The sequence below is a fragment of the Cnephaeus nilssonii genome (genome assembly GCF_951640355.1).
Source record: "Cnephaeus nilssonii genome assembly, chromosome: 6".
Taxonomy (NCBI): domain Eukaryota; kingdom Metazoa; phylum Chordata; class Mammalia; order Chiroptera; family Vespertilionidae; genus Cnephaeus; species Cnephaeus nilssonii.
The window spans coordinates 2,457,388-2,471,795 of NC_137077.1; the positions used below are offsets into that span (position 1 = coordinate 2,457,388).

Genomic DNA, 14,408 nt, shown 5'->3' on the forward strand with positions numbered 1-14,408 from the left:
GATAAGTCCCCGTCATTTCTCCCACACCTGCTTTCTGCCGTCAGATGTCCCAGGCTCGCCTTGTGCTTGTCCTGCGCGGCCCTGCAATCAGTCACTTCCCCAGAGTTTTCTCCTGTTTGCTGTTTGCGTGGAACGGCGTTTAGAAACCAAGGCCTTGGTGCTGGGTGTGCTCATTCCTTTTGGGCTTCTAGGCCCGGTCAGAGGACAGAGCTTCGGGATGTACACAAAACCAAACAAGAGTGACGGACACACAGCAACGGCTGTTTCTCTCTTGGTCTGTCTACTCCCGTGAAGAAGTGGGGAGCAGCTGCGTCACCCCTCGAGAACAAACCTGGAAGCTTGTGGACAGCAGCCACTGGAGGTCGGCAGGAATGTCGGGAAGCCACAGCACCAGTCTGCAGGGATAAACGCAGACACAGACAGACACACACACACACACACACACACACACACACACACCCCGTTCAGCAGGAAGACAAGCCAATCGAAGAGAACCAAATAAAAGCCGAACAAAAGGCAGCGAGCTTCACAGCAAGGCCCCTGGTCCCGCTAAACTGCCGGGCTCGCGGCTCGTCCCCATCTGATAAATCCTCAGATGGTGGATTCGGACAAGCCGACCTAAACGCCCCAAACGTAGGCCACTCTTCAGTCAGGAGAGCCTGAGGGGTTCCCGGGGATCACGGGAGAAGCGGGGTTTCCTGGATGCTACTTGTCCAAGGCAAGAGGCCTGGAGCGCGGAGTGGAGACACCACCCCTCCGCCGGCGCGACGGCACTTGGCCACGTGCAAGTCCGCAGAGAAGCCTGGCCGCGGCCTCCACAGACGCCCCGCCCCTGGACACTAAAAGGACCCCACACCGACGCTTTTTTTATTTTTTAAGCTGAGTGAAGGCACAGAACTCTTTTTAATTTTTTAAATAGATTTCAGAGAGAAAGGGAAAGGGAAAGCGATAGAAACATCCCTGATGAGAGAGAATCATGATTGGCTGCCTCCTGCACGCCCCTGCTGGGGATTGATCCCACAACCCAGGCATGTGTCCTTGACGGGAATCAGACCCAGGACCCTTCAGTCTGCAGGCCGATGCTCTATCCACTGAGCAAAATGGGCTAGGGCCCATGCCTGAACCTCCGCACAGGGAAAGATGGTGTGGGAATAGGAGGCTAATTTGTTGGGGCGGGAAGCGACCTGGGGAGGCCCACCACGGGCGGGCGGACGGAGCTGGATTTTGAAGGATGGGTTTGACTTTAAAAGATGGACTGAAGCACTCAAGTTCAGGAAACACAGACAGTCCCAATCAAGGTGAACCCAAAAAGACCTACACCTGGGTACATCATAATTAAAATGGCAAACGTTAAAGACAAAGAATCTTAAAGGCACCAAGAGAGAGACAGAAAGTTACCTACAAGGGAGCTCCCATTAGACGGTCAGCTGATTTCTCAATAGAAACACTTCAGGCCAGAAGGGATTGGCATGAAGTATACAAAGTACTGAAAAGCAAGGGACTGAATCCAAGACTACTCTAACCGGCAAGGTTATCATTCCAAAATGAAAGTGAAATAAAGAGCTTCGCTGACAAAAAATGGCTAAAACAGTTTATTGCCACCAAACCAAAACTGCAAGAAATGCTAAAGGGACTGTTGTAAGAAGAAGAAATGGAAGGGGGGGGTTGGGGGGGGGACACAGGCATAAAGAATAAAAATGGGAACAAGTAAGTACCTATCCATAATAACATTAAATGTAAATGGCTCAAATGCTCCAATCAAAGCCCATAGGTGAACGGGTAGAAAATGTAACCCATATATAAGCTGTCTACAAAGTTCACCTCAGAACAAAAGACTCTCAGGATGAAAGTGAAGGGATGGAAAAAATTTCCCATGCAAATGGAAACGAAAGGAAAAAACAACTACCTGGGGTAGCAATACTCATATCTGACAAAACAGACTTCAAAATGCATCACCTAGGGCAGGAGAAACAAAGGAAAAACTAAGCAAGAGGGAATATACCAAAATAATAAACCTGTGCACAGCCAAAGACACCAGGGTCAACATGAAAAGGAAGCCCACTGTATCTGCTAAGGGGTTTTCCAAAAATGTATAACATACTCATCTAACTCAACAAATGGTAGACAAACAACCCAATTAAAAAATGGGTAGAAGACCTGAATAGACACTTCTCCAAAGAGGACATACAAATGGCCAAGAGACACGTGAAAAAATCCCCAATGTCACTAATAATCAGAAAAATGCAAATCCAAACAATAATGAGGTACCACCTCACACCTGTCATGAATGGCAATCATCAACAAATCAACACACAAGTGCTGGCGAGGATGCGGAGAAAAGGGAACCCTCGTGCACTGCCGGTGGGAATGCAGGCTGGTGCAGCCACTGTGGAGAACAGTGTGGAGTTTCCTCAAAAAATTAAAAATGGAACTCCCATTTGACCCAGTGATCCCACTTCTAGGAATATACCCTAAGAAGCCAGAAACACCAATCAGAAAGAATGTATGCACCCCTACGTTCATAGCAGCGTTATTCACACCAGCTAAGATTTGGAAACAGCCCAAGTGCCCATCAGCAGATAAGTCATAAAAAAAAAAGCTGTGGAATATTTATACCATGGAATACTATGCAGCAGTAAAAAATAAGAATCTCATACCCTTTGAGACAGCATAGAGGTATTATGCTAAGTGAAATAAGCCAGTCAGAGAAAGACAAGTTTCACATGATCTCACTCATATGGGGAAGCTAATGAATAAAATAAACTGAACTGATGAACAAAAAAGATCTAGACATCAAAGCAGGCAACAGACTGACGTATTTAGAGGGAAGGGGGAGAGATTAACTAATCCATTTATGTGCATGTATGCATAGCCCATGGACAGACAAAAGTGCGGGGAGGACCTGGGGAGGGCGTGGGAGCAGGGTGGAGGGGGTCACTGGGGGAAAAAGGGGATATCTGTAATACTTTCAACAATAAAGATAAATTTAAATAATAAAATCTATAATAATAAAAGGGTAATATGCTAATTAGACTGGATGTCCTTCCGGACGAAGCCGGGGCTGGAGCGAAGCCTGGGTCCCGGGTGCCAGAGGGAAGCCAGTGCTGGCAGCCGGGGGAAGGAAGGCCTACTCTTGCAGGAATATTTGTGCATGGGGCTTCTAGTAAAATGTAAGATGGACACCCTAGATTAACTCACTAAAAAGAAGGTAAACACCCAAGTCAACTGGAAGAAAGCTGAGTGAAATCAATGCCCAGGACTCTGGGTGCACACCTGTTCGCCTCAAGTCCTTCCTTACCTGGAATACAATCCCCAATTAAAAGGGCGGAGCTACAGGAAGTGACAAGCCTGCAGCAGCAACGACAAAGGAAGTGACAGCCCTGACAGGTAGATCAGTTGGCTGAGAGCGTCATCGGGATGGGACAAGGTTGTAAGTTCAATCACTAAAAGGATCCATAAAGGGCACATACAGGACTCAACCAATGAATGCATAAATGGGGTGGAACAGCAAATTGATCTCTCTCTCTCTCTCTCTCTCTCTCTCTCTCTCTCTCTCTCTCTCTCTCTCCCTCCTCTTCCCCTTCCTCTCTCTAAAATCAATCAATAAAAAGCGAATAAAAAGAAAGGAGGTGGGTGGGCCAGGCCTCAGCATGAGGCACCTCTCAGGGACAGACCCTATAGACTGTGCCCCCTACTGCACTGCACAGGAGCCAGGCCCAGGTCAGTTAGGGGTGCCCAGGCCAGCAGGGGAGGACAGTTGGGGGTCTTATGTGAACTCTCCCTTAATCCTCACTCAACCGCCTAGACACAACGCCGCCCACAGCGCTCACCTCTGCACCACCGCGACCGCGGACTCCAGGGGCAGCGTACACGGCAGCATCACGTAAGACATGACCTTCACCGGCAGGAAGCTGCAAATCTTGCTCAGGCAGCCACCTCGGGGTTTAAGTGCCTCACTCAGTCCTGAAAGATACCATGCGGGGAGGGTGTTCCCACCAGTGTGACCTCCCCCAGAGGCTGCCTGGCATGTCGGTGAAACGCACTCCCTGCTGCCAGAGAAGCAGGAGCGTGGCGCCCGCCATCCAGCAGGGAGTGCGGCCAGAACAGCCCCGGGACAGCCCAGGCCCCGGGACAACTCTGTTCCACGGGCGGCTCTCCCTGGAGGAGACACGGACCGCACCCCGCCCGCCTCACGGGCTTTCCCAGCATTCCCTCTTCTGCCTGGATCCCTGGCTTCTGATTCCCCTTCGTCAAGGCCTCAGGACGCCTCAAATCGTAGCCACCTGGGCAACAACGTCTTGTTTATCTTGGAATTTCTCCCAACGCCCGAATGGGTCTGGTTTGTGCACTCCTGGGCCCCTCTGGTGTCTGACGACATAATAGAATGCACTACCGTCGTTCAATGACAAGTTCAAAGCTGTGGGTTTGGGGGGGTAGGCAGACAGGCCCCTCCAGAAAGAAGGCTTGGAGACGGGTGCACAGGCAGAGAATGGTGTCCTGAAAGAAGGGGCCCACCCTCAGGGCCCCCCAAATCCCGTGTGCCCGGACCCCAGGCACTGGCAGCATGCCCGCTTAACTCAGAACGGGCTCAGCGGGAGTGTGGTGCTTCCTGGCCATGCACACGTGGGAAGGGAGGCTGAGCAAGGCGCCTGGGTGGGGGGATGGTGCCAGGAGGGGGCCTCACCTCCCCCTCCTCCCTCCCCCCCCCCCCCGTGGCAGCATCACCCTCCTCCCCACCCCCACCCGGAGAGAAGCCCTTTCCGTCTCAGCAGCAGAAAGCAGCGCCCCCTCCCGCCCAGAGGCGTCACCTGCGATGAGCGTGGGCGACAGTGTCTCCAGGATGCTCTCGTCCCAGGGCAGGAGGTGGACACGCAGGTGGTCCAGCAGCTCGGCCACCTCAGGCCTCCTCTGCCAGGCAGTCCCCCCGGGGGAAGCCTCGGGGCGCGTGGTTTCCCAGGAGAACGGAAGGAACTCGGGGGCTCCCGAGGGCACACTCGGGCTCGGATGGGGCCTGTCACAGATGCCTACGCAGGGCACGGAGACGGGTCAGTACTCACCCACTCACCCGATGACATGGAGGCCAGCAGCCACCGGACATGCCGAGGGGCCTTCCGACGCTCCCCTCTGCCCTCCCTCCCTCCTGCTCAGCAGCCCTCTGTGGCTCCCTACTGCTGCCGTGCAAACTTTACCAGGTCATGGGGCCAGCGTGCGCCTCCCCTCTGTCCATCTCTCAGCCACTGCAGTGACACAGGCCTTCTTCCCACCCTCCTACCCTCTCCAAAGTGGAGCCACCTCCTCCTGGAAGCCCTCCTTGCCCCCATGCCTTGCAGCTCCCTCCTGTGTGACCCTGCAGCATCCCGCATCCTGTCACGCCCTCTGCATGTCATCCCTCCACACGTCTTCCCTCCACTACTGATCTGCGCTCCCGGCCACGGACTGTGAGCTCCGGGCGGCGCTCGCCCTGCACGGAGCCACGTGCGTGGACACTTCCTGCGTGGATAACACTGCAGGTCCTGCGGACCAGACGGTCTCCTCGGTCTCGGCCACAGGCTAATGGACGGGCTCAACACAGGAGCCAGCGTTCAGCACTGAAGAAAAGCAGCTCCGAACACATCTCACGGCGGGTTCCACGCTAGTGTTTCCGGACCCGACTCCGCGCCGACGGCTGTCCCATCCTCTGGGGCTCACCAAGGCTGCTAACCAACAGCGGAGGCAAAGGGCGCACCTGGCCCCGCCAGTGTGGCTCAGTGGGCGAGCGTCAACCCATGAACCAGGAGGGCACGGTTCTGTTCCCGGTCAGCGCACTGCCCGGATTGCGGATTCTCCCTCCCTCTCCCTTCCTCTCTCTGAAACCAATAAAACCATATATATATTTTTTTTTATATTTTTATTTTTTATAGAAAAGGGCTGATCTGCTCCCCAGCTGATACATACCTTTTTCTTCCAAGAACCTGACAGCATCCAAGTACCCGCGCAGGAATCTCTCTCCAAGCACCTGTGAGCAAAGCAAGTGACGGAACTGCCGGGCCGAATCGCTAAGCCTCGTTATTTAACCTGAAGACTCCTTCGAGCTCTGAGCTGCCTCCATGGGCCGGGCATGGCTGGACAAGGGGCTGGGCAGGAATGACACCCCTCCATGGAGCCTTTGCTGTCACCCAGCATGACAGGCCTGTCCTGGTCCTCGGGGGACAGTTACAGCCACCTCCCCGGCTCTGTGCACAAACCACCCACACCAACCAGCCGGTGACGGCCTTCCCTCCAGGGGGAGCCCCTGCGGGGTGCTCACTGTCCTGCTCACTTCCCTGCAGCCTCCTGGGTCCCCAACCCCTGTTAGGGCCCATGTCCACACACCCCCTTACTGTTGGGGTGGCAAGGCATACTGCAGCCACCACAGTGCAGTGTGGTTCGTGACCGTGGCCATGAATAAGATCGTGTGGGTAACTCGACACATCCTACTGCCCAGGCTGCACCCACAGACAGTCTCCCCAGGATCCGTGGGGGACTGGTCCAGGGCCCCTCTCAGGTACTGACATTCATGGATGCTCTAGTCCCTCACGGAAATGGTGTAGGGTTTGCACATAGGCTACGGCAGGCACCCTACACTCCACATCACTCCCGTGCATTCAGGGTAGGGCGCGGCGAGGGGCAAATTCAAGTTTTGCCTTTTGGGACTTTCTGGAATTTTTATTTAGTATTCTACATAATAAAGAGGTAGTGTGCAAATTGACCATCACTCCAACACACAAGATGGCCACCCCCATGTGGTCAAAGATGGCCACCCGCATGTGCACAAGATGGCCGCCACAAGATGGCCAACAGGGGAGGGCAGTTGGGGGCGACCAGGCCTGCAGGGGAGGGCAGTTAGGGGTGACCAGGCTGGCAGGGGAGGGCTGTTAGGGGCGACCAGGCTGGCAAGGCAGGGCAGTTAGGGGTGACCAGGCTGGCAGGGGAGGGCACTTAGGGGCAATCGGGCCAGCAGGGGAGGAAGGGCTCTTAGAGGCAACCAGGCTGGCAAAGGAGGGAAGTTAGGGGTGACTGGGCCAGCATGGGAGGGCAGTTGGGGGCAACCAGGCCTGCAGGGGAGGACAGTTAGGGATGACCAGGCTGGAAGGAGAGGGCAGTTAGGGGCAACCAGGCTGGCAAGGGAGGGCAGTTACGGGTGACTGGACCAGCAGGGAAGGGCAGTTGGGGGTTACCAGGCCTACAGGGGAGGACAGGGGTGACCTGGCCAGCAGGGGAGGGCAGTTAGAGGTGACCAGGCTGGCAGGGGAGGGCAGTTAGGAGCAATTGGGCTGGTAGGGGAGCAGTTAGGCGTTGATCAGGTTGGCAGGGAAGTGGTTAGGGTGTGATCAGGCTGGCAGGTAGAAGTGTTTAGGTGCAATCAGGCAGGCAGACAGGTGAGCAGTTGGGAGCTAGCAGTCCTAGATTGTGAGAGGGATGTCCGACTGCCCTTATAGGCCCGATCCCGGTGGGATCAGGCTTAAATGGGCAGTTGGACATCCCTCGAGGGGTCCCAGATTGGAGTGGGTGCAGGCTGGGCTGAGGGACACAAACCCCCATGCACGAATACTAGTACATGTATATACTACATATATCTATCTACATATATCTACATATATATAAACGCTTAAGCAACCGAACAACCGGTCGCTATGACACGCACTGACCAGCAAGGGGCAGATGCTCAACAAAGAAGCTGCCCCCTGGTGGTCATTGCACTCCCACAGTGGGAGCACCCTCAGCTGACCAACCTGTCTCGGTGGCCCACCATACTCCCTCAGTGGTCCTGCAGGTCCAATCTCTGGAGAACAGGCCAGGCACCGACAGATCGTGCTGCTGGCACGATCCTGACAGCGCCACCGGCCTCCTGGAAGTCAGCCTCAGGCACCGTGGCCACTTCCCCTCCCTAGATGCTCCGCAAGAAGAAACAATATAAAAGCGGCCACCAGGTGGCTCCTGACAAATGGCAGGAATGTCAGCGGGATGGATCCGGATCCTGGGCTGGCAAGGGTGACCCACCACCTGCCCAGAGGGCTGATCACATCCTGCCCCTCCCCCCCACCTCAGATGGGTGCCAGATGCAGGGCTCACAGTTGGTGAGCGTCGCTGTGGTGGCGCGAGCATCTCCTGATAGGGACTGACTGGGTGCGAGCCCGTGGCAGGTGCAGTTGGGCCGGGATGAGTGGGCATGGCAGGCAGGAGTGGCAGGCGCTGTTGGACTGCCGGTTTCAGCCCGATCCCCGCAGGCCACCCCGAGGGATCCCATATAATAAAACCCTAATATGCAAATCGACCAAATGGCAGAACAACCAGTCGCTATGATGCGCACTGACCACCAGGGGGCAGACGCTCAATGCAGGAGCTACCCCCTGGTGGTCAGTGCATTCCCACAGGGGGAGTGCTACTCAGCCAGAAGCCCGGCTCACGACCATCAGCACAGTGGTCATGGCGGTAGCCTCTCCCGCCTCCGCTGCTGCGCTAAGGACCCCTCGGGGGATGGCCGACTGCTGGCTCAGGCCTAAGCCGGCAGTCGGACATCCCTCAGGAATCCCAGAATGCGAGAGGGCGCAGACTTGACTGAGAGGACACCCCTCCCCCCTCCAGTGCACGAATGTCGTGCACCGGGCCTCACCCAAGGATATTTTTCCATTGAATTTCAGAGAGAGTGGGAGAGAGAGGGCAAGACAGAGAGAAACATCGATGTGAGAGAAACACATCTATGGGTTTCTGCCTGCATGAGCACGGCCAGATCCAGGGCTGGGGAGGAGCCTGCAACTGAGGTACGTGCCCTTGACCTGAATCGAACCCAGGACTCTTCGGTCTACAGGCCGACGCTCCAGCCACTGAGCCAAACCAACTAGGGCTAGAATATTTTTGATGTGTGGTTGGTTGAATCCACAGGGGGGAAACCCATGGAGCAGGAGGGTCGACTGCACTAGAACCACACAGCCCTGAGGGGCAGCACAGTTTAAATGTCCCCAGGGGATTCGGGGACACCTCCTCCTGGAAGCCCTCCTGGGGCACCACTGACCTTCGGGGACAAGTGACTCTTCTCCGATCCCTATTCATTGAGGGGTCAACTTTGGTTTGTTGGCGTAGAGACACTGTTGGGTCCCCAGACAAACCAGAGCACCGAGCTGCACCCCCAGGACAAACAGCCCCCCTCACCTTGATATCCGGTGGGAACAGGACTTTGTGGATCAGGTAGACGTTCTCCAAGCAGAAGCGGAGGCTGAGCTTGGACACGTCCATATGCAGGAAGTTCGTGGACTTGACCTTAGGACAGATGTCATGCTCCCCAAGGAAGGGCGACACGGTGATGGTCGCTTTGTCATCAAAGAAGGGTGAAGAGTCACTAAACCCTCCATCCACGTACCGCTTGTAAGGGAGAGAGGAAACACGTCCTGTCAGAGGCTCTGGGCAGGGGTCCCTGGTGCTCAGATTATGGGCGGAGGCTATGGGGGGAGGGCCGGGCTTGGGATACCTCTGCCAACACCTGCGGCTAGGTAGGCGGGTTCGGTACAATGCGGAGAGTCTGCACCTGTCAAACCGATGTCCCCTATTGGGACCTCCTCACTGTCCGCAGACAGGACAGATGTCCCGGGGCGGGGGCGGGGGGCCCTCATCTCCGTGGGGAACGGCTGCCCAGGAAGGAGCCGCCCCTGCCGCCGCCCAGCCCAGCGCGCAGCCCAGGGCCTGCAGAGCACACACACCACCCGGACTCGGCCCGCGCGGGGCTCACCGGCAGCCGTCTGTGTCTGCAGAGAGGGTCTGTTATGGAACTCAACCACAGCTCAGTCGCAGCTCTGCCCCAAGCCCCGGGCTCAAAGGACAGTCAGTCCCAGAGAGGACGGAGACTCTCCACCCTGAGAATGAAGCTCTGCTGAAGGGAGTTGCTGAGTCTTAAGCGTCTTACGCTGTAGGCCCCGGGGCACCTGTCCTCGGTGCTCAGGGGAAGATTGAGTGAGCCTGCCCTGCCTGTGTGTTTCGGGGGTTAGAGTGGCAGCCCGAGCACCAAAAGATTTGGGGTTCCATTCCTGGTCATCGGCACCCACCTGGGTTTCAGGATAGGTCCCCGGCCCCACTCTCAGTGCATGCTGGATGCAACCAATTGATGTGTCTCTCTCACAACGATGTCTCTCTCTCTGTCTCTCTGTCTTTCTCTCTGTCTCTCTCTGTTTCTCTCTGTCTCTCTCTCCCTTCCTCATCCCTTCCACTCTCTATAAGAATCAATGGAAAAATTACCTTCCGCTGAGGATTAACAACAACAAAAATTAAGCGAACCAGCCTATCTAGCAGAAAGCCAGATAATGGATTCTTGGTGAAGGTGGTTGGGCTGGGGGAGGGGATGGAGGGGGGCAGCTATGAAACCCCTGTTTCAAGGCTGAGAGACACAAGGCTCTGCTTTTGGGGATCTAGGATGCCTGAGCCCAGCACCCTGCAGGCAGGAGCTGTGCAAACACAGTTTAAAGGCAGACTTACCACGCCTCTGAAGGTCGGAGGGATTAAGCCAAAGAAGAAAGGGATGAAGGAGGAGCAGATCAAGGCCTGTGAAGACAACAGGGAGTGAAACCACAGGCAAAGCCGTCAGCTCCTCCTTCCCCTCGGCCTCCCTGAGCCTTCTCTCTGTGTGAGAAGAGCTAGTCTGAAAGCGCTCTTTGCGCACAGTAGGCACTTTAATTAATGGGTTGAATGAACGATAAACCAACCTAAACAACAGCATTTCAGCCCCAAGTATAAGCGCCTTATCACCACAGTCTGTGGACTTCAACTTCCTGTCCCGAGAGTCTCAATGGCCATCGCAGACCTGACCCGGAGCTGTGGATGCGATGACTGACTGGGAAGGACTAGATCAGACTCAAGCTGGTTGACGCGCTGGCCCTGGACCCCAGCCCGGGACTCTGAGGCAGCAGCCTGGGGGAGGGGCCTCAGACTGCAGTTCTCCCGGGCTCCCAGGTGATGCCCACGCGGGTCCAGGGACCACAATGGCGTAGCACCCGCTGGAGAGCGTTAAGCAGCACCCAACACTGACATACAGAGGAACACCTGTGGGAGGGGACAGGTGCTGGCTGTCTAGAAGAAACTTCCAGAAACAAGGTTCAAAGATGGTTCTGGCTGCGGAGATGCTGCTGGCTCTATGCGCCAGCCTCTCCGTGTGATGCCCAAAATGAAACAGCCTCTCACTTGCCAGCACCCAGACAGGCCCTGCTTACGTCCACAACTTCGTCTTTGGACTGGAAGTCGGACACCAGGACGTTTTGCCAGTCGGACACTCGGGTGAGCGAGATGCACATTCTGCCCGAGATGAGCTGGTGGACGTTGGCCGGGAGGTGTCTGTGGAGGGCCTCGCGGAGGAACCTGACCATGCTGAAGGACGGGTGGAGGACGCCCAGGGTCCGGCTCCTGGCGGACTGGACAAGGTCTGTGAGGACCTGCAGAGTCCGGTCTGTGGGGCAGACAAGCACACAAAGGGGTGGAGGTGCCACCGTGGAGAGGGACCGGTTTGTGGCAAGACCAGGAACCGGGCGGAGGGAGCTGTGTTCTCGCGTGGCTGCAGAGCCCTTAAAATGGGGTCGTCAGATTGAGATGTATTTAGGGGATCTCAGACTTAATGAAAAACAGAGCCAGAGCCAGGGAGGCCTGACGCTCCAGGGGGCAGAGAACACCAGGCCGGCACCAGAGCGGGAAGCCTGCCTCCACCTCCCCCTGCCTCCACCTCCCACCTGCCTCCACCTCCCACCAGCCTCCACCTCCCACCTGCCTCCATCTCCCCCTGCCTCCACCTCCCACCTGCCTCCATCTCCCCCTGCCTCCACCTCCCACCTGCCTCTACCTCCCACCTCCCACCAGCCTCCCCCTCCCACCTGCCTCGACTTCCCACCTGCCTCCACCTCCCCCCTGCCTCCACCTCCCCCCTGCCTCCACCTCCCACCTGCCTCCACCTCTCACCTGCCTCCACCTCCCCCTGCATCCACCTCTCACCAGCCTCCACCTCTCACCTGCCTTCACCTCTCACCTGCCTCCACCTCCCACCTGCCTCCACCTCCCACCTGCCTCCACTCCCACCTGCCTCCACCTCCCACCTGCCTCCACCTCTCACCTGCCTCCACCTCTCACCTGCAAGGTGCTCAACTCAGAGGAGGCACCTGATAACTAACTTAACCTTTAACCTCTACCACCAGAAAACCAGACCATCTAGTGGGCACGGGGCACATTCATGCTCCAACTGGCCCGGGCTGCCCTGGCCTGCAGCACTACCTGTCCTAACCCACGGCCTAGCCAGTCATAACTCCTGGAATGCAGAAGGCCAGACACGTGCCATCCTGTCCTGACCCACCCACGACCTCCACCCAGCTCTCCCTACCTGCGTGGCCCCCTGAGCCCAGGCGGAAGGGGCCCATGTGCACCCAGCGGGCAGGGCGGCCCGGCTCCCCTGCCGGGTCGGCCTGGGTAGGATGCGCTCTCAGCAGCTCTGCACACGTCGCAGCCCCCGGGAAAGGCTCCTTGGAGGCCCGCCCACGAGGCAGGAGGTCAAAGCAGGAACCTGGGGACCAGCTCCTGCCCAAACCTCCAGCCCACGTTCCAGGGACGTGGGGGTCCCTGCCCCCCGTGCTGCGGGCACAGCCCCAGGCTCGGCCTGTCCTGCCTCTCCCGAACCCCGGCACTGCTCTGCGCTTCATTCGGGTCCTGGGGTCACTGCCCCAGTTCAACGTTCAACCACGTGGCTGGCTACAGGTCACCTTGGGGTACAAGGACTGGCTTAGCATGGCTATAGCCTGGGGGGGGCTGGCCATCCTGGAGGTCACATCCCTGCCCTTTGCTCCTCCCCCCCTGCAAGGAGAAGGCAGCAGGGCGGCTCCTAACCCGCCTCCCACTCAGCCCAGGTCCCTCCCGTGGCAGGGCTGCCTCCTGGCAGGGCTTCCCGGTCCCCAGAGCAGAGGCAGCCCTGCGGGCTGTGCCCCACCCAGCAGCCCCTGGTTGCAGCCAAGAGTGAGTCCCCAAGGAACCCAGGTGAACGGGCTGAGAAGGCTCATCATCTTCCTTCTGGGGACCTTTGGGTGCCAGCAGCTCCACACTACCCCTTGCTCCCAGCTCTTCCCCCTGACTGGGAACCCCAAGCCGAGGAGGCTGCACCCCAGTCCTTTAGGCACAAGCCCACATCCCCACCCCCACCCCCACTGGCTTCCACATGCACAGACGTTAATTCAGACAAAACTCAAAGGGCACTGAGTGGGGTGCGGAGGGTGAGCATGATGTGGGGAGGTCCGGGGCCCACGCCAGCCCCCAGGGAGGGCCTGGATCACTGGAAAGGAGAGGAGGTAACTTTCAAACCCTCCTTCACTCACACCTCCCCCCACCTCAACCTCCTCAACGCCAAACCAGCTGGTCTCAGGAGCCCTGGCCCTCTCTCTGCCTGGGATGTCTCCACCCAGGAGGGCTGGGCTGCACCAGTGGTGCCAGGAGCAGGGGAAGAAATTGTGGCGCAGTCTCCAGCCTCTTAAGTCCCCAAAGGGAAGAAGGTGCCCACCCCGGGACACAGGCCACAGCACCCATCCGGGTCGGTTGGACCCAGGGCGAATCAACTCTTCCTGTTGCAGCTCAGCTCGCCCAGAGCCTCCCCGGGGGATGGCGGGACCTCAAGAATCAGCTCCACCTCCCCCTTCCCCCGCCTCCTCCGACAAGCGCCCTTCTGCCTGCAGCTCAAGGAAGTCCCAGCTCTCAGTGGTGGGGAACAGGGCTTCCTTCAGGCCCCGGCTCAAGAAGGGGGTGAGGAGGGGAGGCGCTCGGGATTCCCAAGCCCAGAGGAGCGGCTCCCAACGCGCGCCCCCCTCCCAGACTGGGCGACAGAGCCCACCCGCGAGGCGAGAGGACGCAGTGGAGGGGGCATCTGTCTGCAGTCTCTCCCCCGCCCCCCACCCCCCGTGTATACCTGCAGTGTCCGTGTCCAAACTCGGATCCACCGGGCACCCCTCAACCTTAGGAGTCGCTCACAGCCCAGGCCTAGGGGCGCCCCCTCCTGGCAAGGAGCCCGGCGGCGGCCCTTAACGTACCAAGCGGGACACCTGCGAGTAAGGTGACGCCGTGCAGCGCCCCAGCAGAGGCACCAAAGAACATGCGCGCGTCGCGGAGGAGGTGCGGGGCGCGCTCGCTCAGGCAGCGGGTCGCCCCGAGGTGATAGAAGACCAGGAAGCCGCAGCCGGAGAAGGACAGGCTCCAGCCGCGCTCGGAATCGCTCATAGCGGCGGCGGGGCGGGGCCCGGGGTGCGGGGTCTGAGGTGCACGGTCTGCAGTCCCTGGCATCTTAACCCAGCGCCCACTGGTGCGCTCTGCGCGGCCTGGCAGCTGCTCCCCAGGTGTTTCCTGCGTGAAGTCAGCCCCTCTGGGCCCGCCCCTTCGGCCATGCAAAT

At 57.9% G+C, this 14,408-nt stretch overlaps 1 protein-coding gene across 1 annotated transcript; it reads right to left on the reverse strand.

Moving 5' to 3' along the window:
- Window positions 1-280: 280 nt before the first annotated feature.
- Window positions 281-14,253, reverse strand: LOC307102013 (1-acylglycerol-3-phosphate O-acyltransferase PNPLA3-like; the record flags this gene model as incomplete). The annotated part of the gene is made up of 8 exons (XM_079775482.1): window positions 14,052-14,253; window positions 11,214-11,446; window positions 10,483-10,548; window positions 9,169-9,378; window positions 5,935-5,995; window positions 4,809-5,024; window positions 3,831-3,963; window positions 281-395 (listed from the first exon to the last, which is right to left on the reverse strand). Exons 1-8 carry the CDS (start codon window positions 14,236-14,238, stop codon window positions 281-283), a joined length of 1,221 nt encoding a protein of 406 aa, XP_079631608.1. The 5' UTR covers window positions 14,239-14,253.
- Between the last annotated feature and the right edge of the window lie 155 nt (window positions 14,254-14,408).